This window comes from Pelophylax lessonae (assembly GCF_965119305.1).
Source record: "Pelophylax lessonae genome assembly, chromosome: 10".
In the NCBI taxonomy this organism is placed as follows: Eukaryota; Metazoa; Chordata; class Amphibia; order Anura; family Ranidae; genus Pelophylax; species Pelophylax lessonae.
Window position 1 is genome coordinate 14,400,919 of NC_138777.1, and position 22,286 is coordinate 14,423,204.

Consider the following 22,286-nt stretch of genomic DNA (forward strand, 5'->3'; position numbering starts at 1 on the left):
TGTGTCCTCCTCCTTCTTCCCACTGACCACCAATGTAAGGAGCATTCTTCCCACTGATCACCAATGTAAGGAACATTCTTCCCACTGACCACCAATGTAAGGAACATTCTTCCCACTGACCACCAATGTAAGGAGCATTCTTCCCACTGACCGCCAATGTAAGGAGCATTCTTCCCACTGATCACCAATGTAAGGAGCATTCTTCCCACTGACCACCAATGTAAGGAGCATTCTTCCCACTGATCACCAATGTAAGGAACATTCTTCCCACTGACCACCAATGTAAGGAACATTCTTCCCACTGACCACCAATGTAAGGAACATTCTTCCCACTGATCACCAATGTAAGGAGCATTCTTCCCACTGACCACCAATGTAAGGAGCATTCTTCCCACTGACCACCAATGTAAGGAACATTCTTCCCACTGACCACCAATGTAAGGAGCATTCTTCCCACTGACCGCCAATGTAAGGGGCATTCTTCCCACTGACCGCCAATGTAAGGAACATTCTTCCCACTGACCACCAATGTAAGGAGCATTCTTCCCACTGACCATCAATGTAAGGGGCATTCTTCCCACTGACCACCAATGTAAGGGGCATTCTTCCCACTGATCACCAATGTAAGGATCATTCTTCCCACTGACCACCAATGTAAGGAGCATTCTTCCCACTGACCATCAATGTAAGGGGCATTCTTCCCACTGACCACCAATGTAAGGAGCATTCTTCCCACTGACCATCAATGTAAGGGGCATTCTTCCCACTGACCACCAATGTAAGGGGCATTCTTCCTGCTGGCCACCAATGTAAGGAGCATTCTTCCCACTGACCACCAATGTAAGGGACATTCTTCCCACTGACCATCAATGTAAGGGGCATTCTTCCCACTGACCACCAATGTAAGGGGCATTCTTCCTGCTGGCCACCAATGTAAGGAGCATTCTTCCTGCTGGCCACCAATGTAAGGAGCATTCTTCCCACTGACCAATTTATTTTGGGTACAGCGTTGCATGACCGCGCAATTACCAGATAAATTAGCGCAGTGCTAAATGGCTAAAAATGGCGTGGTCATGAAGGGGGTAAAACCTTTCCGGGGGTCATGTGGTTCAAAGAATAAAAAGAAGACCAGGCAGCATTGTATTTATCAGGTCCATTTATGTACACAAACCCACAACAGTCCATCTTTCGTTGTCTATGGCTTACAAATAATCCCATATCCGGGATGGGTGTGCAGACATCTGCAGTTTAGTGCCTCCAGGTTTAGCTAAAAATGTACATTTGACTTCTAAAAATAAAATACACATTTCTCAGTCTGACAGATCGCTGCTGTGCGTAACATGCAGAATTTTATGGTTATTTGTATCCAACCGTCAGCAGAAAATAATGTCCTGGCTCTTGGAAAGATCTTACATATCTTTACAGTTTCTAACCCATAAAAGGAAGTACCTGAAAAAGAACCTTCATGGCAGGATCACTCAGGATTAATATACACTATATTACCAAAAGTATTGGGACGCCTGCCTTTACACACACATGACATCTCAGTCTTAGTCCGTAGGGTTCAATATTGAGTTGGCCCACCCTTTGCAGCTATAACAGCTTCAACTCTTCTGGGAAGGCTGTCCACAAGGTTTAGGAGTGTGTCTATGGGAATGTTTGACCATTATTCTAGAAGCACATTTGTGAGTTCAGGCATTGAGGTTGGATGAGAAGGATTGGCTCACAGTCTCCGCTTTAATTAATTCCAAAGGTGTTCTATCGGGTTGAGGTCAGGACTCTGTGCAGGCAAGTCAAGTTCCTCAACCCCAAACTCGCTCATCCATGTCTTTAGATGGGCTAAGGCAGGGTTTCCCAGCTATGGTTCCTCCTGAGGTTGCAAGGGGTTCCTTGAGAAATGGGCAATTTCTGCCTCTCAGATAAGTTCCCAATGACACCATTGTTCCTTTTAGCTATCTGTAAGGGGGGTAATTCTTCCCAATGATGACAAGAGTAAGGAGCATTCTTCCCACTGACTGTCACACTAATGTGTCATGAGTTGTAGATTTTTAATTTTTAGCAGGGGTTCCCCGAGACCAGAAATTTATTTCAAGGGCTCCCCTGTGTTGAAAAGGTTGAGAAAGGCTGCGCTGAGGAGTAATAGACCCGAATGCAGGCGTGATGGGATTGAGTCGTGTGTGCTTCCCTACCGAATAATCCGTTAATTGGTTCCTTGGTAAGAAAGTTTTCACCGTATATAGGCTGCATTCACCTGTTGGCCATGACCTCAGTGCCAGGCATTGGATCAAATAAGTATAAGGGAGAGGAAAGTTTGCTCTATCAAAAAAAAAAAAGGTATAAGGGATTACAGGTTGATGCAAATATACATTTTTTGATACGTTTGTTTAATGTTTGTGATGCACAGTATACAATGTTGCTTTAGGCCAGTGGTCTCCAAACTGCGGCCCGGGGGCCACATGCGGCCCTATGCTTGCTTTAATTGGGCCCTTTGGGCACAATTCTTCCTACTGACATTAACAATGGGGCATAATTCCTCCCACTGACACTAACAGTGGGATCATGGGGCACTACACCTTCCCCTGACACCAATAATGGGGCACTATTTCTCCCACTGACACCAATGATGAGGCACTATTCCTCCCACTGACATCAATGATGAGGCACTATTCCTCCCACTGACACCAATGATGAGGCTCTAGTCCTCTAACTGACATCAATGATGGGGCACTATTCCTCCCACTGACACCCATGAGGGGGCACTATTCCTCCCATTGACACCAGTGACGGGGCAGTATTCCTTCCACTCACACCCATGATGGGGCACTATTCCTCCCACTAACACCACCCATGGGGCACTATTTCGCCCACTGACACCAACCACAAGGCACTATTAATTTCACTGACACCAATAATGAGGCTCTAGTCCTCTAACTGACATCAATAATGGGGCACTATTCCTCCCACTGACACCAATGATGGGGCACTATATCTCCCACCGAGACCCATGATGGGGCACTATTCCTCCCACTGACACCAATGATGGGCCACTATTCCTCCCACTGACACCAATGATGGGGCGCTAGTCCTCCCACTGACACCAATGATGGGGCCCTATTCCTCTCACTGACACCAGCGATTGGGCACTATTTCTCACACCAACCATGAGGCACTATTGTTATCACTGACACCAATGATGAGGCTCTAGTACTCTAACTGATTTCAGTGATGGGGCACTCTTCATTCCACTGACACCAATGATGGGGCACTATTCCTCCCACTGACATCAATGATAGGGCACTATTCCTCCCACTGATACCAATGATGGGGCACTATTCCTCCCACTGACACCAACCATGAGGCACTATTGTTATCACTGACACCAATGATGAGGCTCTAGTCCTCTAACTGATTTCAATGATGGGGCACTATTCCTCCCACTGACACCAATGATGGGGCACTATTCCTTCCACTGATACCAATGATGGGGCACTATTCCTCCCACTGCCACCAATGATGGGGCACTAATCCTCCCACTGACACCAATGATGCGGCACTATTCCTCCCACTGACACCAATGATGGGGCACTATTCCTCCCACTGACACCAATGATGCGGCACTATTCCTTCCTCTGACACCAATGACTGTGCACTATTCCTTCCACTGATACGAATGATTGGCATTTTTACTGACACCAGGACATTTTCTACTTCTGATGGCCATAGCCTGGCCCCTCTAATATCTGAAGAAAAATACACTGGCCCTTAATTTAAAACGTATAGAGAGCCTTGCTTTAGGCCTTATGCACGCAGTGCCCATTTACACCAGAACACAGTGCGGGGAAAGTGCAAGGGCCACAGGGGGCATCAGGTAAAAATAGCCAGGAGGGTCCCTGACTCCTTTTCACTTTCTCTTTCAGGTCTACAAGACTTAATTCTTCCTCTGTTAGAGGGTGCAATTGAGAGCTCCACGCTTGTTGTTTCCAAGATGCTTTTCCTATTCTTGGCGGTGACCCTGAGCTTTGTGTCTACCTCTCCAACCAAAAGATCTGAGATATCCGATGAAGTCACCCCTGCCCCTCCGGTCCTGGACCTCCCTGAGGAGACGGACAGTTTGAATGACATCTTCAGGGAAGTGGGAGATCTGATTAGGGATTCCAACTCTAAGCTGGCGAATGCTGTGAAAGAGGTAGGAGGCACCAAGCTGCATCTTAGAATGGCACTGTGAACCGCTTGTTCGTAGAAAGGCCATGGAGCGCATCTTCATTAGTGCAGTTTGATGTTCCAGCAAGATAAGTACCCAATTTTACAAGATAACTTAGATGTATATTTATCAAAAATATTTGCATAGCTGTTCCCCCATCACAATTAAAAAATCAAGCGTTCTCAGGCTGTATTCTGTGCGGGTCAAATGTTATTCATTGAAAAAAAAAAAAACAGTGTAGAAGGGAAAAATACCACATTATGGCCACTAGATGGAGCTGAAGGGCACACTCTTTTTCCCTATTATAGACAGCACCATCTAGTGGCCATAATGCTGTATATTTAAAGTGTTACTAAACCCAGGAGCCTACAGTCACTATATCTGGTCTCCCCAGGACTCTGCAGTCACTATATCTCATCTCCCCAGGAGCCTGCAGTCACTATATCTGCTCTCCCCAGGAGCCTGCAGTCACTATATCTGCTCTCCCCAGGAGCCTGCAGTCACTATATCTGGTCCCCCCAGGAGCCTACAGTCACTATAAACCTTTTCCCATCAGCAGTATATAGCAGTTTTGTGACTTCTATCAGTGTCTGCTTAAAGCTTGTAGGAGGAGTTTTCATTCTCCCCTGATTATCCTATGAGGCTGCAGGACACCTGACCATCTGACTGTCTGAACAGTGCTGATTGGCCCTGTGCTTATCACATGTACCCTCCCAAGAAAAAAAAAAAAAACTCTCTAGCAATACACACCAAACTGAGCATGTGCAGCTTGACCCCAAGACTCTGCTCTATCAAGAGATGGATTGGGGACAGTGGGAGAAGGGGAGGATCAGAGAAGACAGGATCCAACAGCCTTTTTACATAATGCAGAGGATTAACCCCTTAGGTTCCACAATGAGTATAACAAGCATGCTTTACTGCATATACAGACTGATTTTACTGCTGTGGGTTTAGTAACACTTTATTGTGTATTTTTCTATAAATAGTCCCCTTAGTATTAGTTTAATTATTAAAGTGTATTTAAATCCTCACAATTAATTTCATTATAGCCTTGAATTGTTTTTGTTATATCTGTTCGATAACTGCAAAAAATACCAGTTGATTCTGCCAGAAATCTTGTAAGCTGATAGCTTCCTGTGCTGCACTCCTATCAGTTACATTATTCTTAGTTATTTCTGAGGACTAGAGAATCACACCCCTATGCTTTACAAAATAGGAGGAGGGGAGGTGTTCTGTAGTTCTACAGTACTTCCTCTCCTAGGGTGACAATGTTGCTTCCAAATACAGTGAGATAAGTGAGGGTTGTCATCCCAGGACAGAAAACTGGCTTTAGAATTCAATGAAGTATAAGGAAGAAAAGGCTCTGGGACTCAAGTGAAGTATAGAGAAGAAAAGGCTTGGGGACTCAAGTGAAGTATAGGGAAGAAAAGGCTTGGGGACTCAAGTGAAGTATAGGGAAGAAAAGGCTTGGGGACTCAAGTGAAGTATAGGGAAGAAAAGGCTCTGGGACTTAAGTGGGGTATAGGGAAGGAAAGGCTCTGGGAATTAAGTAAGGTATAGGGTACAAAACGCTCTGGGACTTATTGGGGGTTTTGGGAAGAAAAGGTCCTGGGACTCATTGGGGGTTTTTGGAAAGAAAAGGCTCTGGAACTCATTGGGGGTTTTGGGTGGAAAAGGCTTTGAGACTAATTGAGAATAAAGGGAGGAAAAGGCTCTGGGTCCCATTTGGAAGTTTTGGGAAGGAAAGGCTCTGGGACTCATTGGTGGTATAGAAATGAAAAGGCTCTCAAGCTTAAGCGGGTTATAAGGTGGAAAAGGATTTAAGACACATTGTGGGTTTTTGGAGGTAAAAGCTCTTGAAATAATTGAGGGTGTAGGGATGAAAACGTTCTGGGACTCATTGGGGGTAGAAGAAGGAAAAGGCTCTGGGACTCATTGGGGGATTTTGAAGCTAGAGGTTTCGGGACTCATTGAGGGTTTTGGGAGGTAAAGGCTCTGGGACTCATTGGGGGAATAGGAAGGAAAAGGCTCTTGGACTCATTGGGGATATAGTAAGGAAAATGCTCTGGGACTCACTGGGGGATTTTGGAGGTAGAAGCTCTGGGACACATTGTCTGGGACACATTGAGGGTTTGGGAGGTAAAGACTCTGGGACTCATTGGGGGAATAGAGAGGAAAAGGCTCTTGGACTCATTGGGGATATTGTAAGGAAAAGGCTCTGGGACTCACTGGGGGATTTTGGAGGTACAGGCTCTGGGACTCATTGGGGGTTTTGGGAGGTAAAGACTCAGGCACTCATTAGGGGTATAGAGAGGAAAAGGCTCTGGGACTTATTGGGGTAAAGGGAGGAAAAGGATGGGGAACACATTGGGGGTAAAGGGAGGAAAAAGCTGTGGGACTCATCGGGGGTAAAGGGAGGAAAAGGCTCTGGGACTTATTGGGGGTATAGGGAAGAAAAAGGCTCTTTGACTTATTGGGGGTAAAGGGAGGAAGATGCTCTTGGACTCATTGGACGTAAAGAGAGGAAAAGGCTCTTTGACTTATTGGGGTATAGGTGGGGAAAGGCTCTGGGACTTATTGGGGGTATAGGGAGGAAAAGGCTCTTTGGCTCATCGGGGGTAAAGGGAGGAGAAAGCTGTGGGACTCATTGGGGATAAAGGGAGAAAAAGGCTCTTGGACTCATTGGGGGTAAAGGAAGGAAAAGACTCTTGGACTCATCTGGGTAAAAGGGAGGAAAAGGCTCTTGGACTCATTGGGGGTAAAGGGAGTAAAAAGCTCTTGGACTCATCAGGAGTAAAGGAAGGAAAAGGCTCTTTGACTCATTGTGGGTAAAGGGAGGAAAAGGCTGTGGGATTTATCGGGGGTAAAGGGAGGAAAACTCTGTAGGACTCATTGGAAGTATAGGGAGGAAAAGGCTGTGGGACTTATTTGTGATATAGAGAGGTAAAGGGAGGAAAAGGCTCTGGGACTCATTGGGAGGTAAAGGGAGCAAGAGGCACTTGGACACATTGGGGGTATATGGAGGAAAAGGCTCCTGGACTCATTGGGGGTATATGGAGGAAAAGGCTATGGGACTCATTGGGGTAAAGGGAGGAAAAGGCTGTAGGACACGTTGGGAGTATAGGGAGGAAAAGGCTGTGGGACTCATTGGAAGTATAGAGAGGTAAGGGGAGGAGAAAGCTCTGGAACTCATTGGGAGTACAGGGAGGAAAAGGCTGTAGGACTCATTGGGAGTATAGAGAGGTAAAGGGAGGAAAAGGCTCTGGGCCTCATTGGGAGTATAGGGAGGAAAAGGCTGTGGGATTCATTGGGAGCATAGGGGGGAAAGGCTGTATAACTCATTCGGAGTATAGGGAGGAAAATGTGTGGGATTCATTGGGAGTATAGGGAGGAAAAGGCTGTAGGACTCATTTGGGGTATAGAGAGGTAAAGGGAGGAAAAAGCTGTAGGACTCATTGGGAGTATAGGGGGAAAAGGCTGTAGGACTCATTGGGAGTATAGGGAGAAAGGCTGTGGGACTCATTTGGGGTATAGAGAGGTAAGGGGAGGAGAAAGCTCTGGAACTCATTGGGAGTACAGGGAGGAAAAATCTGTAGGACTCATTGGGAGTATAGAGAGGTAAAGGGAGGAAAAGGCTCTGGGCCTCATTGGGAGTATAGGGAGGAAAAGGCTGTGGGATTCATTGGGAGCATAGGGGGAAAGGCTGTATAACTCATTCGGAGTATAGGGAGGAAAATGTGTGGGATTCATTGGGAGTATAGGGAGGAAAAGGCTGTAGGACTCATTTGGGGTATAGAGAGGTAAAGGGAGGAAAAGGCTGTAGGACTCATTGGGAGTACAGGGAGGAAAAAGCTTTAGGACTCACTGGGAGTATAGGGGGAAAAGGCTGTAGGACTCATTGGGAGTATAGGGGGAAAAGGCTCTGGGACTTATAGTATAGGGAGGAAAAGGCTTTGGGAATCATTGGGAGTATAAGGAGGAAAAGGCTGTAGGACTCATTGGGGGTATAGGAAGAAAAAGGCTCTGGGACAGAAGAAGTTAAGGTTCGGAATAGGTTACAACTCAGGAATTTGGCTACGCACATTATAATTTAGATTTGTTTTTGGCAATGGAAAGCCCGTCTTCAATAATAGCTGCACTGTTTTTATAATATTTCTGTGTAACCCGCCAAGTCCCTCTGCAGAATCTTCCATTTCTGTGCTTCCGTGTGACCACTTCTCCTCTATAGCGTGTCACAGCTCAACGGGTCTGATCCAGGAGAAAACCTCTGCTCCCATGAGGCAATGGGGATCTCCTGGGTACATCAGTCTGAGCAGTGCTCAGTTCATGGCATAGTGGGGGGTCAGCAGAGACTGTTGTTGGGGTGTCTGGAACAAATTTTTCCTATTAGTACAGCTATTATAGTGAAAAGTAAAGTGTGTCTAAAGCCAAAACCCCGATATCTGGGGGCCCCCTTGCTTTTTTAAGGGAGGTTCCAGATTTCAATAAACTCTCTGCCTGTAGACCCCCACAATCTCCGAGCTCGGGTGTGGGGGAAGAGGCCTTTGCCCACATCAACATGGGACAGTCCTGGCAAAGCACCCCTCATGTTGAGGGCATGGTATGGTTCAGGAGAGGGGAAGCACACACTCATTCCCCCCCTTTCCTGGCCAGTCAGGTTTCATGCTCGGAGTAAGGGTCTAGTTTTGAGCTCCTGGGGACTGCACACTTTTTGGGTTTTTTATTTTATTTTTTCCATGAGGTCCCCCTTAAAATCTATACCAGACTCAAAGGCAATTTTTTTTTATTCTTGCTGTAGGACGTGCTACAGCAAAGGTGACATTTAGCCCCCGTTCACACTAAGGCGACCTGTGAGGCGACCTGGTCGCCTCACAGGTCGCCGTAGGTCACCTCCCATAGGGAAGCTGCGGACCCGTTCTAATAGGAGCGACACAAGTCGCTCCGACTTAGAAAAAGGGTCCGGAGTTTCTTTGGGGCGACCAGGAGGCGACCGCCATAGACTTCAATGTTATGAAGTCCGTGGCGGCCGCTCCGAGGTCGCGGCGCGCTGCTCGCACTGCGACCTCGGAGGTCGCCACCCGAAGTCGGATCGCTTGCATGTGAACGGGGGCTTACAAAGAAAGAAAAGGTGAAACAGTTTCAATTGTTCTTTTTTAAATAATAAAAATAATACATTAAAACTTAAATATAAATAATAAAATAATAAAAATAATAAATTAAAACTAAAATATAAATAATAAAAATAATAAATTAAAACTAAAATATAAATAATAAAATAATAAAAATAATAAAAGCGTACACAGACCCCCTCCAAAGGTCTCCCTAAATACACAGCAGATTTCTATGTATTTTAGAGGGTCTTTGGAGGGGTTTATATGCAGTCTTTTTTTTTTTTTTTTTTTTACTTAGAAGCCCGCAGGGAAATGTCATTGGCTGGCAATTTCAAACCATTTTTCCCCTTTAAATGTCAGTGGTCTAACCACTTCAGCCCTGGAAGGTTTACCCCCCTCATGACCAGGCCATTTTATGCAGTGCAGGATGGACTATATACAGGGTGCAGAATCCACCCACTGTCTGCAAATATTAAAGGGAACATTAAAGCAGTATTAAACCCAAAACCACAAATGTAAAATATTGCAGCTTACCAATCATTAGATGTGGCAGCTGCATTAGTTTTCTTTTTTTTTTTAAGCTTCTGTTTTTACCCGGTGATTTTGCCAATAACACACCTCCTGTATTAGAGTGCCCCTACTCTGGCTGAAGGAGAACAGGAGGTACAGCAGACAGCAGCATTGTCAGTCTGGGGGGAGCGGAGCATTAGATGGAGTAGAAGATTTAGATACACTAACAAATTGAAGCCAAACTCCAGCTCACACTTGACCTCCGGAAGATTTAACTCCCTTCATAACCAGGCTATTCTTTGCGAGACGGCACTGCGTTATTTTCACTGAAAATTGCGTGGTCGTGCGACGCTGTACCCAAATACAATTGATGTCCTTTTTTCCCCACAAATAGAGCTTTCTTTTGGTGGTTTTTATTTTTTGCGCTATAAACAAAAAAAAACCGACAATGTAAAAAAATGCAAAAAAAAAATCATTTTAACTTTCTGCTATAAAACCCAATAAAAAAAATCAAATGTCTTCATCAATTCAGGCCAATTTGTATTCTGCTACATATTTTTGGTAGAATAAAATCCCAATAGGCGTATATTGATTGGTTTGCGCAAAAGTTATAGCGATGGGATATTTTTCTGGAATTTTTATTTATTTATTTTATTTCATATATTAGTAATGGCGGCGAGCAGCGATTTTTTATTTTTTTTTGTTTTGTTTCTACAGTCCTCCAATCTAGCAGCTCAGCTATCAAAGGCAACACTCAATCAGCGATTTTTTTTTAGCGGGACTGTGACATTGCGGCAGGAAAATTGGACACCTGACACTTTTTTTGGGGACTAGTGACACCAATACAGTGATCAGTGTTTAAAAAAAAATGCTCTGTTACTGTACTATTGACACTGGCAGGGCAGAGGTTATCATCAGGGGCGATGGAAGGGTTAAGTGTGCTCCTAAGGAATGCTTTCTCACTGTGTGGGTGTGGCTTAACTGGAGGAAAACAGAGATCCGTGCTCCTGCTTAGCAGAAATACAAGATCCCCATCTTCCTCGCTGACAGAACGGCGGTCTGCCTTGTTTACATAGGCAGACCGCCGTTCTGCCTCTCCTGTGAACGATTGGCGGGTCCCGGCGGACTTTGCATCTGCCAGATCCGCTGATTGTCTCCCGCTGTGTCCAATCACAGCAGTAGCAGGTCGCTGGCAGCGCGCATGCGCACGCCCCACACCCTGTGCACAAAACCACATACAGGTATGTTATTTTGCGCAGGAGAGCCGCCCTGCCGCAGTATACCTGCATGGGGCGGTCCATAAGAGGGTAAAAAAAAGCATTTTTGAAACATTTTTTTTGCATTTGTTCAAATCCCTCAGAGCAGTATCCACCTCCAATCCCCCCCCCATCCCCCCACCACCCCCACCCCGCCATGTTTTTTTTTTTTACAACCCCTTTGCCTATTTGCCCAGAAAATGGGCATTTTTGATTCGACAGCCTAGCCCCTATTGATTTCACTGGGGTTCTGGTTGGGCATCTGAAATTTTAGGAACTCCTTGAACTGAACCCAGGGGCCGGTGGGCTCATCCCCACAGGAGAGGATCCTATATAACTGTAGAAGACTGAAGGGGGGGGCTGGAAGTCACATTTAAGCCTCCTCCGGGCAGCAGAGAGCTGGCACATCCCAGCAATCACTTCATCCCATCGGAATTCCCATTAAATTCGGGCTCCACCATATAAATTCCAGATTGCCATGACAGCCAGAAACCAGTTCCAGCCCCTTGTATTCGTCTCAGTAGAGATCCCCTTTAAAAAAGTTGGGCTTGATGACCCAGAAAGCCGGCGCCGGGTTGTAATCAGTTAACAAAGTTTTCAGTGTAAAGCAAAGGAATCCTACATTTTTCTCCAATTCCCCGTACACCCCCCCCCCCCCCCTTTACCCACAAACCCCAACGTTTTCTTTTTTTTTTCTCTTCCTCGGAAAGGCAGAATTTTCTTGGCAGCAAATTAAATTAGATGCTGAGGAAGGTGTAGAAATAAAAATCCGTCCGCGGTTTTCTCCATGGGTCCCCGCCTGGAAAAAAACACATTTTATTTTATTTCTGGGAGACGTCTGGAGGAGGAGAAGGAACGCCGAGCTTCAGGCCAGACACGGAATCTACTCATTTATATGACTGCAATCTCATGGGAGACCTAATAGGGGAGACTTTCTGGACCAGAAGAATTTACCCCCTTAATGACCAGGCCATTTTTTGCGATACGGCACTGCGTTACTTTAACTGACAAATGTGCAGTCGTGCAACGCTGTTCCCAAATAAAATTGATTTCCCCACAAATAGAGCTTTCTTTTGGTGGTTATTTGATCACCTGTGCAATTTTTATTTTTTGTGCTATAAACAAAAAAATAGCGACAATTCTGAAAAAAATATATATTTTTTACTTTCTGCTATATAACTTTCCCAATAAAAAAAAAAATAAAAAAATCTAATTTTTCATCATTTTAGGCCAATTTGTATTCTGCTATATATTTTTGTTAAAAAAAAAATCCCAATAAGTGTTTTATATGGAGGATTCAGCAAAGGCTAAATAAGCAGATTAAACTTCTGCTAATGAGCCAACACAGGCAGATGCCAGGATAGAAATCAGAACCACGCAGGAGGTGGTCAATGGAACTACAGAGGGTGGAGATTCTTTGTAGGATTGTAAAATTCTAAGATGAAGATCTGTAATGATGATCTTGTTTCAGATGGAGGCTGAAGAGATTGCGGCAGACAGAGTGGCCTTGAAGGACCTCCCACCTAATTACCATAATGAGACAGTCAAGGAGACGAAAATTGGGAATGACACCATCGTCACCAAGGAGCTAATTAACAAGGTATGTACAGTGATTACCTGGAAACACAAGGAGCTAAACAGAGGAGCATTCATTGATAGCAGTGTTCTCCAGCAGTCTCGTGTATTCTGTCCTCCTTCTATGGCTGTCTCCTGAAGCATGCTCCCAATCTACAGCCACTCCTATAGCATATTTCCAGTCTCTGACCATCTCTTGCAGCATGCCCATAGTCTCTGACCATCTCTTGCAGCATGCCCATAGTCTCTGACCATCTCTTGCAGCATGCCCATAGTCTCTGACCATCTCTTGCAGCATGCCCATAGTCTCTGACCATCTCTTGCAGCATGCCCATAGTCTCTGACCATCTCTTGCAGCATGCCCATAGTCTCTGACCATCTCTTACAGCATGCCCATAGTCGTTGACCATCTCTTGTAACATGCCCATAGTCTCTGGCCACCTTCTGTAGAATGCACATAGTCTCAGACCATCTCTTGTAGCATGTCCATAGTCCCTGGCCATCTTTTGTACCATGCCTATATTCTCTGACCATCCTTTGTAACATGCCCATAGTTTATGACCATCTCTTGTAGCATGCCCATAGTTTCTGACCATCTCTTGTTGCATGCATATAGTCTTTGACCATCCCTTGTAGCTCCACTATAGTCTCTGACCATTTTTTGTAGAATACCCATAGTCTCTCTGGCCATCTCTTGCATCATGCCTATAGTCTCTGACAAGCACTTCCAGCATGCCCATAGTCTCTGACCATCTGTTGTAGCATGCCCATAGCTTCTGGCCACCTTCTGTAGAATGCCCATAGTCTTTGACCATCTCCTGTTGCATATCTGTTCTTACAGCCTTCTGAAGTATTCCATTCATTTATTATTATTAATATGTGGGGCCTTTTGGTGATGTTGGTGGCTGAATTTAGGGCCCCCTATATCAAAAAATTGATCACAGCTGCTCTAAAACCTGCAATAGGGACACCTGTTCAATGACCACTATCTAATGGGATTTTCCCTTGTTTTGGAGAGATTTCCTATGACTTCCTGTTGTCTCTCCAGGACAGGAAGTGAAGGGAAATCACTAATAGAGGGAAATATACTACCCTGGTGTAAACCCTGGAGCATCAAAATCAATATAATGTATTTCTTAGATTTTTGTATTTTGAGATAATTATTTGCTTTACAATTTACAAGTCAGTATTATTTCTGTGTCTTTGCAGGAAACAGACAATAAAACGGGATCGACCTTCCTGTCCAAGACCATTGTATCATCACTGGAAAGTGGGGACAAGAGAGAGCATGTGAGTCTTTGTTATATGTGTACCGAGCATCTGTTATGTGTTAAGGATGGTGCCAGGCTAAAACTATTATTATGTATTATTTAAAATGTAACTCAATATTGATCATCTGTCAGGTTTTATAGCTGTCTGCGTCTCCAGCTGTGTGAATTTTTCTGCATTTTCTGCCCCCAGAGACACAACAGGACGTTGTGAGATCCACCATATGGCCAAAGTTTTGTGGACACCTGCCCATATGAGCTTTGTGGTTATATTAGCCCCTACCCTTTTGGGAAGGCTTTCCACAAGACTTTGGAGTGTGCTTGTCTATGTAGCCAGAAGAACATTTGTGAAGTCAGGTTCTGATTTCGGTTGAGAAGACCTTTCTCAAAAATGGCATTTTAAATCATCCCAAAGGTGTTCAGTAGGATTGAGGTCAGGACACTCAAGTTCCTCCGCGCCAAACTCATCCAACCATGTCTTTATGGAGTTCTTGGATGAGAAGACCTGGCTTGTTCCAATTCAGTCCAAGGGTGTTCAGTAGGGTTAAGGTCAGGGTTCTGTGGATGCCATTCTAGTTCCTCCACACCAAACTGGCCCAACCTTGTCTTTATGGGGTTCTTGGATGAGAAGACCTGGCTTGTTCCAATTCATCCCAAGGGTGTTCAGTAGGGTTAAGGTCAGGGTTCTGTGGATGCCATTCTAGTTCCTCCACACCAAACTGGCCCAACCTTGTCTATATGGAGTTCTTGGATGAGAAGACCTGGCTTGTTCCAATTCATCCCAAGGGTGTTCAGTAGAGTTAAGGTCAGGGTTCTGTGGATGCCATTCTAGTTCCTCCACACCAAACTGGCCCAACCTTGTCTTTATGGAGTTCTTGGATGAGAAGACCTGGCCTGATTCCAATTCATCCCAAGGGTGTTCAGTAGGGTTAAAGTCAGGGTTATGTAGATGCCATTCTAGTTCCTCCACACCAAACTGGCCCAACCTTGTCGTTATGGAGTTCTTGGATGAGAAAACCTGGCTTGGTCCAATTCATCCCAAGGGTGTTTAGTAGGGTTAAGGTCAGGGTTCTGTGAATGCCATTCTCGTTCCTCCACACCAAACTGGCCCAACCAACCATGTCTTTATGGAGTTCTTGGATGAGAAGACCTGGCCTGCTTCCAATTCATCCCAAGGGTGTTCAGTAGGGTTAAGGTCAGGGTTCTGTAGATGCCATTCTAGTTCCTCCACACCAAACTGGCCCAACCATGTCTTTATGGAATTGGCTTTGTACACAGGGGCACAGTCAAGATGACCATACTCAAAGTGTTGCTGTTGTTGGTGCATTCTGATACCCTCTAATTGCACTGGCACCTCTAAATAAAATACATGTTAATATTTCAGTTTCTCACCAACTTGTCGTTCTGGGGAGTTATATCAGATAAGTCTAAGCTGCCCAATTAATGGTGCCACATCCTTAGACAGCAGTTTATTGTACAATTATTTAAAAAAAACAAGTTAGTTTGTTAAAATTCATACAAAATACATGTCCATAATATACATAGTGACTATGAACAAGAAAAGGAAATCTCCATCATTTAAAAAACTCATAGATTGGAACATGAACCCAAACGCATTTCAAATTTCAAAGTCTTCTTCAGGGGGGTTTGTAGAATGAGATGGATAGATTAAGGTGGTTGTTGGAGACCAAACATGGCCAGACATCCAAGGACTTCCCCAAGCAACCCAACAGCCAGGGGGAGATTCAATGGACTATGGCTTGATAAGTATAACCAGGCAACATAAGCCCAAAGGAGTGCAAGCTTCTCTAGAAGAGGCCTGCAGGTGTAAAGTTGCCAAGAAACAGTCAGGATGGGGCAGCCGAAAAATCTTTTGTAGGCATGTCAAGAATTATAGAGGTATAATGAGACTGAGGTGGATAAAAGTCAATAACATAATGGGCCCAACAAATCCCATAAGTTGGAGAACCATATAGTGCCCCAATCCAGAAAGTGCAATGGCCAGCACGCTGACTGTCCACATAGCTGAGGCGTTCTGGGATGAAACACGTTGGGTTTCATGTTCTCATCTATGAGTTTTTCAATTGATGAAGATTTCTTTTTCTTGTTAATGACTGAGGTAGAAAAAAGTCAATAACATAATGGGCCCAACAGATCCCATAAGTTGGAGAACCATATAGTGCCCCAATCCAGAAAGTGCAATGGCCAGCATGCTGACTGTCCAGATAGCTGAGGCGTTCTGGGACGAAACATGTTGGGTTCTCATCTATGAGTTTTTCAATTGATGAAGATTTATTTTTCTTGTTAATGGTCACAATGGATATGGACATGTATTTTGTATGCATTTTAACAAACGAACTTGGTTTTTTAAAAACAATTGTACAATAAACTTTTTGTATTTTAGTACACTTTTGGTTTTTCTGGTGCCTCTAAAATAAACTCCATAGTATTGTTTTTGTTATTTTGTTATTCTGTGGATTCCTGTTTTCTAAGTGTGTTGGATTCCTGCTTACCCAACTTCACGTTGTGGTCCCTAAATCACTACAGCTCTGCATTGACACAGTGGTGACAAAGTAGCGGGTGGAAGTAACCACCATATGCAACTTGGCACCCAAGCATCTGACACACTTGGAAGTGTCGGATGCTGAACCCAATGTAGCTTTTCAAGAGAAAGCAGATCAGAATCACTGCTCACCACTCTGGACTAATTAATTTGCAGCATCCCTTTTTTTTTTTTTTTTGGTAACAGCTTCAAAAAAGCTCTTAATGCCATCTCTATTACCCTAACAGCCAGACACCTAAGAAGGAATTAATAATGATGACTCCTCCTGAGTGCCCAGCTCCATGCACCTGCCGTAGAGTCCCATCTGAGAGATGACTAATTCAGCTCCTTGGAATTCCCCCAAAACTGAGCTTTCCACTTTGGGCAAACTGACCCTTGAATGACACCTGCAGAGATTTTTACCGAATTATTTGCTGTCACATCTTCTGGTAGTAATTCATCCTGTGTTTATTGAAGGATCAGTGCTGATCCTTTCTGTTTCCGCGGTCAGTCAGGTGGAATGTTGTCTCTCCCTTTAGATAAATGGCAGCATGCTCCAGTTATTGAGATCTTCAGTTCATAAAACATTACATCACTCATGTACGGTGACCCCTCCAAACCCCAAACTCATTTCCATCTTTGGTGCTTTTATATACATACTTGCATACATTGGGTTATACCAGTCTGTTATGGGCAATAATTCTATACGATGGTACTGCTGTTAATGGAGACATCTCCAGTATATACGGTAATAAGTGTTACCGATATAGTGGCACTGCTCTTATATCTTGGCCATGGATGCTATATAAAGGATACTGCTATTCTAGGGCATTGCTGCTCTATAAATGTTTATTTTATAGTGGACACTGCCCTGCTTTTGGCACTGTTGGTATTTAATAAGCATTGTTCCTCTATAAAGGGCACTTTTTGTGTGTAATTGGCATTTCTCTTCTATAATGGGTAATGTCGATGTAAAATTGGCTTTTCTCTTCTGTTATGGGCACTGTTGGTGAATAATTGACACTTATCTTCTATAATGGGCACTGTTGGTGTATGATTGACTTTTCTCTTCTATAATGGGCACTGTTGGTGTATGATTGACATTTCTCTTCTATAATGGGCACTGTTGGTATATAATTGACTTTTCTCTTCTATAATGGGCACTGTTGGTGTATAATTGACTTTTCTCTTCTATAATGGGCACTGTTGGTGTATGATTGACTTTTCTCTTCTATAATGGGCACTGTTGGTGCATAACTGACATTTTGTCTTCTGTAATGGGCATTTTGGTGTATAATTGACTTGTCCCTTCTTTAATGGGAACTGTTGGTATATAATGGACATTTCTCCTCTATAATGGGAACTGTTGGTATAATGAACATTTCTCTTCTATAATGGGCAATGTTGGTGTATGATTGACATTTCACTTCTTTAATGGGAACTGTTGGTATATAATGGACATGTCTCCTCTATAATGGGAACTGTTGGTATATAATGGACATTTTTCTTCTATAATGGCCACTGTTAGTGTATAATTTACTTTTTTATAATGGGCAATGTTGGTGTATGATCAAAATTTGTCTTCTGTAATGGGCACTGTTGGTGTATAATTTACTTTTCACTTCTTCAATGGGAACTGTTGGTATTTAATGGACATTTCTCCTCTATAATGGGAACTGTTGGTATATAATGGACATTTCTCCTCTATAATGGGAACTGTTGGTATATAATGGACATTTCTCCTCTATAATGGGAACTGTTGGTATGTAATGGACATTTCTCCTCTATAATGGGCACTGTTGGTGTGTGATTTACTTTTCTCTCCTGTAATGGGCACTGCTGGTATATAATGGACATTTTTCTTTTGCAATGGGCATTGTTGTTGTATACCGTAATTGACTTTTCACTTCTATAATGGGACTTGTTGGTAAGTAAAGCACATTTATCTTCTATAATGGGCACTGTTGGTGTATAATTGACTTTTCCCTTCTTTAAAGGGAACTGTTGGTATATAATGGACATTTCGCCTCTATAATGGGAACTGTTGGTATATAATTTACTTTTCTCTTCTATAATGGGCACTGTTGGTGTATGATTGACATTTATCTTCTATAATGGGCACTGTTGGTGTATAATTTACTTTTCTCTTCTGTAATGGGCACTGTTGGTGTATAATTGACTTTTCCCTTCTTTAATGGGAACTGTTGGTATATAATGGACATTTCTCCTCTATAATGGGAACTGTTGGTATATAATGAACATTTTTCTTCTATAATTGGCACTGTTGGTGTATAATTGACTTTTCTATAATGGGCAATGTTGGTGTGTAATTTACTTTTAACTTCTTCAATGGGAACTGTTGGTATATAAGGGACATTTCTCCTCTATAATGGGAACTGTTGGTATATAATGGACATTTATCCTCCTTAATGGGCACTGTTGGTGTGTGATTTACTTTTCTCTCATGCAATGGTCACTGCTGGTGTATAATGGACATTTTTCTTTTACAATGGGCATTGTTGTTGTATACCGTAATTGACTTTTCACTTCTATAATGGGACTTGTTGGTAAATAACGCAAATTTCTCTTCTATAATGGGCACTGTTGGTGTATAATTGGCATTTCTCTTCTATAATGAGTGCTGTAAGAATATAATGAGAGTTTCGCTTCTATAATGGACACTTTTGGTGTATAATGAAGAACATTTCTCTCCTAAAATGAGCACTGTTGGTGTATACTGGGCATCTCTTTTCAAAAATGGCACTATTGAAATGTAAAGGGAATTAACATTCAATAATGAGCACTGTTGTTATATAATGGGCATTAATCTTTAATAATGGGCATATCTAGTAATGATTACATACACTGTATAATATATGCTTTAAGTGACACAATTGACACTTTGCATAATCCTACACTCAAATTTTCAGGGTCATCTCGGTTCAAAGTTTGCAATGAAATTCATACTATCCAGATCTGATTGACTAAACCTGTAATTATTTTAATTCACAGCTAATTTCCCAACATGGATTTGTGGTGTCAAACGTTAACCGCATTAAATAACGTGTACAGAACTTACTGGGAGAAATGTGATACCCAATAATGAGAAAAACTCTTGAGCCTGGCTACATTTCCGAGATTGCCACAATCAATCAGAACAGTTTAATAAACTCTAAATAAAACAAATACATTTAAAGAATAATGTGTCTGAATTTCTCTCTGGATTCTGTAGGGAATATGGGACGTATTGTGTGGGGTTTAGTGCCAGGTTAGGTCAGAAAAAATAAAAAGGAATTATAAACGTAATTCATGAGGAAAAATATTGTACCACCAGTGCCACTAGTGTGGCAGTGATCAGGAACACTGTACCTGGCTGCACTAGTATGGTGACACTGGGACTGGTGAGGCTAGTGATCAGGCAGGGACACTGGCTTGCTACTCTGATGACACTGTATGTCAGTGCTGCGAGCCAGTGTCCCTGATCACTAGTCGAACCAGTCACAGTGTCACCAGACCAGTGCAGCCAATCACAGTGTCCCTGATCACAGCCACACCAGTACCAATGTCAGCAGACCAGTGCAGCCAATCACAGTGTCCCTGATCACAGCCAAACCAGTACCAGTGTCAACCGACCAGTGCAGCCAGTTACAGTGTCCCTGATCACTGCCACACCAGTCACTGTGTCACAAAACCAGTGCAGCCAGCAATAGTGTTCCTGATCTCCGCCACACCACTACCAGTGTCAGCAGGCCAGTTCAGACAGTTACAGTGTTCCTGATCACAGCCACACTAGTCACAGTGTCACCAGACCAGTGCAGCCAGCAACAGTGTTCCTGATCACCACCATACAAGTACCAGTGTCAGCAGACCAGTGCAGCCAGTTACAGCCTCCCTGATCACAGCCACACCAGTCACAGTGTCATCAGACCAGTGCAGCCAATCACAGTGTCCCTGATCACAGCCACACCAGTCACTGTGTCACTAGACCAGTGCAGCCAGCAGCAGTGTTCCTGATCACCACCACACCAGTACCAGTGTCAGCAGACCAGTGCAGCCAGTTACAGTGTCCTTGATCACAGCCACACCAGTCAGTACAACCAGACCACCAGTGCAGCCAGCAACAGTGTTTCTGATCACAGCCACACCATTAGTGTCAACAGACCAGTGCAAGCAAGCAACAGTACAGTCTCATGAAACCAGTGTAAGCCAGCAACAGTGTTCCTGTTTGCTATCACACCAGTCCCAGTGTCACCAGACCAACATGTCAGCAAAAAATAAAAGAAATTCAAAATCGGAATCACTGGGTTGGTAAAAGGACCCCCCCCCCCCCCTTGTGTCAGTAATTTGTTGGACAACCTTTGGCTTTATTTCCAGCCTTTAGCCTTTTGGGATTTGTCTCTACTAACTTTGCACATCTAGACTTGGCAATATTTTCCACTCTTCTTTACAGACCTCCTTAGTTCAGTTCAATTTGGATGGTGAGATGTATTGGATTTCCGCCAGACATATTGTTTGGTGCTGAGGCCAAATAATTCCATTTTAGTCTCATCTGACCATGACACCATTTTCCATGTGGCCTCAGAATCTTCAAGGTGCATCTTGGCAATGCTCAGTGGTGACTGCATGTGGCCTTTCTTGAGGAGTGGCTTTTTCCTTGCACCCTTCCATACAAGCCATATTTGTGGAGAATTGGTGATATTGATGTCACATGCACACAATGGCCACTCTTTGTCAGAGTTGTTGTAGGCCTCTTGGTGGCCTCTCTGACCAGTTTCCTCCTGGCTCTTTCATCCAGTTTGGAGCGACATCCTGATCCAGGAAGGGTCTGTGTTGTAGCGAATACCTTCCACTTCTTGATAATAGACTTCACTCTGCATCTAGGCATTGATAAAGCCTTTATATCCATCTCCTGACTTGTGCCTGTCCACATCTTTATCCCGGAGATGACAGTACCTTGCCACCCGTAGTTGAGTGTTTTCTTCAGTTGCACTATCAGGGACTGAAATGCTCCAGGAAAGCTCTTTTCATGCTGAGCTAATCAAAATGACCCCAGCTGATGACAGTTGAAAGTCAAGAGGCTTTGTGTGCCATTGAGAAGGGGATTAGCTACACCTGATTGAGTTTACAACTCATTTATAGGAGGGGGGGGGGGTTACTCTTTTTCCAACTCAGTGATTCTGTTTTTTAAAAAAAAAAAAATTTTCTGACATGTTGGTATTATATCTTTCACTTGAAGTAAATACAGGTGGATAAAACAAAAACCGTGTCCGTCTTCATTTCAGGCTGCAACAACAAAATGTAATAATAAGAATATATATGTGAGATAACAGTAAGCGGTCGTGCCATGCAAGAACACTTAATTATTTTATAGGGGAAATTAATCTTTTCTATACCCAGTGTATATAACAAAATTTGTAGACTCTATAATCAGTGTTAATTTGGTTGACAAAAATATTTTCGTCAACCAAATTAACACTATTTTAGTCGACTACAATACAAACAAAACTGAAACAGATGACTAAAATAGGACTAAAACAAAAATATAATTTGATGTCAAAATTAACACTGGTTATATATCACAATGGCTAAATCTGTGTTTGTAGAGCATGCTCAAACCTTAAGCCTGGGTTCACACTATTGTGAACGCAGACATCGCATGTGATTCGCATAGCATTGCTGTGCAGATCACATGCAATGTCTGTGCGATGCAAATTTATGGCTGAACTCACATTGCATTTGCATGAAAATGCTGCAGGAACCTTTTTTTTCCCGCACTGGAATCGGATTGCATGGGTGTTCACACCCATGCGATCCGATTCTTGT

The 22,286-nt window shown here is 43.5% G+C and overlaps 1 protein-coding gene across 2 annotated transcripts in view; it reads left to right on the top strand.

Annotated features, from left to right (window-relative positions):
• DKK3 (dickkopf WNT signaling pathway inhibitor 3) overlaps nt 1-22,286 on the top strand; it is a 96,667-nt gene that overhangs the window by 30,594 nt on the left and 43,787 nt on the right. For both annotated transcript variants that reach the window (XM_082270294.1, XM_082270295.1), the window contains exons 2-4: nt 3,918-4,186; nt 12,550-12,678; nt 13,863-13,943. In XM_082270294.1, the coding sequence (XP_082126420.1) occupies nt 3,986-4,186; nt 12,550-12,678; nt 13,863-13,943 (411 nt within the window). In that variant the 5' untranslated portion in view covers nt 3,918-3,985. The remainder of the gene's footprint in view (nt 1-3,917; nt 4,187-12,549; nt 12,679-13,862; nt 13,944-22,286) is intronic.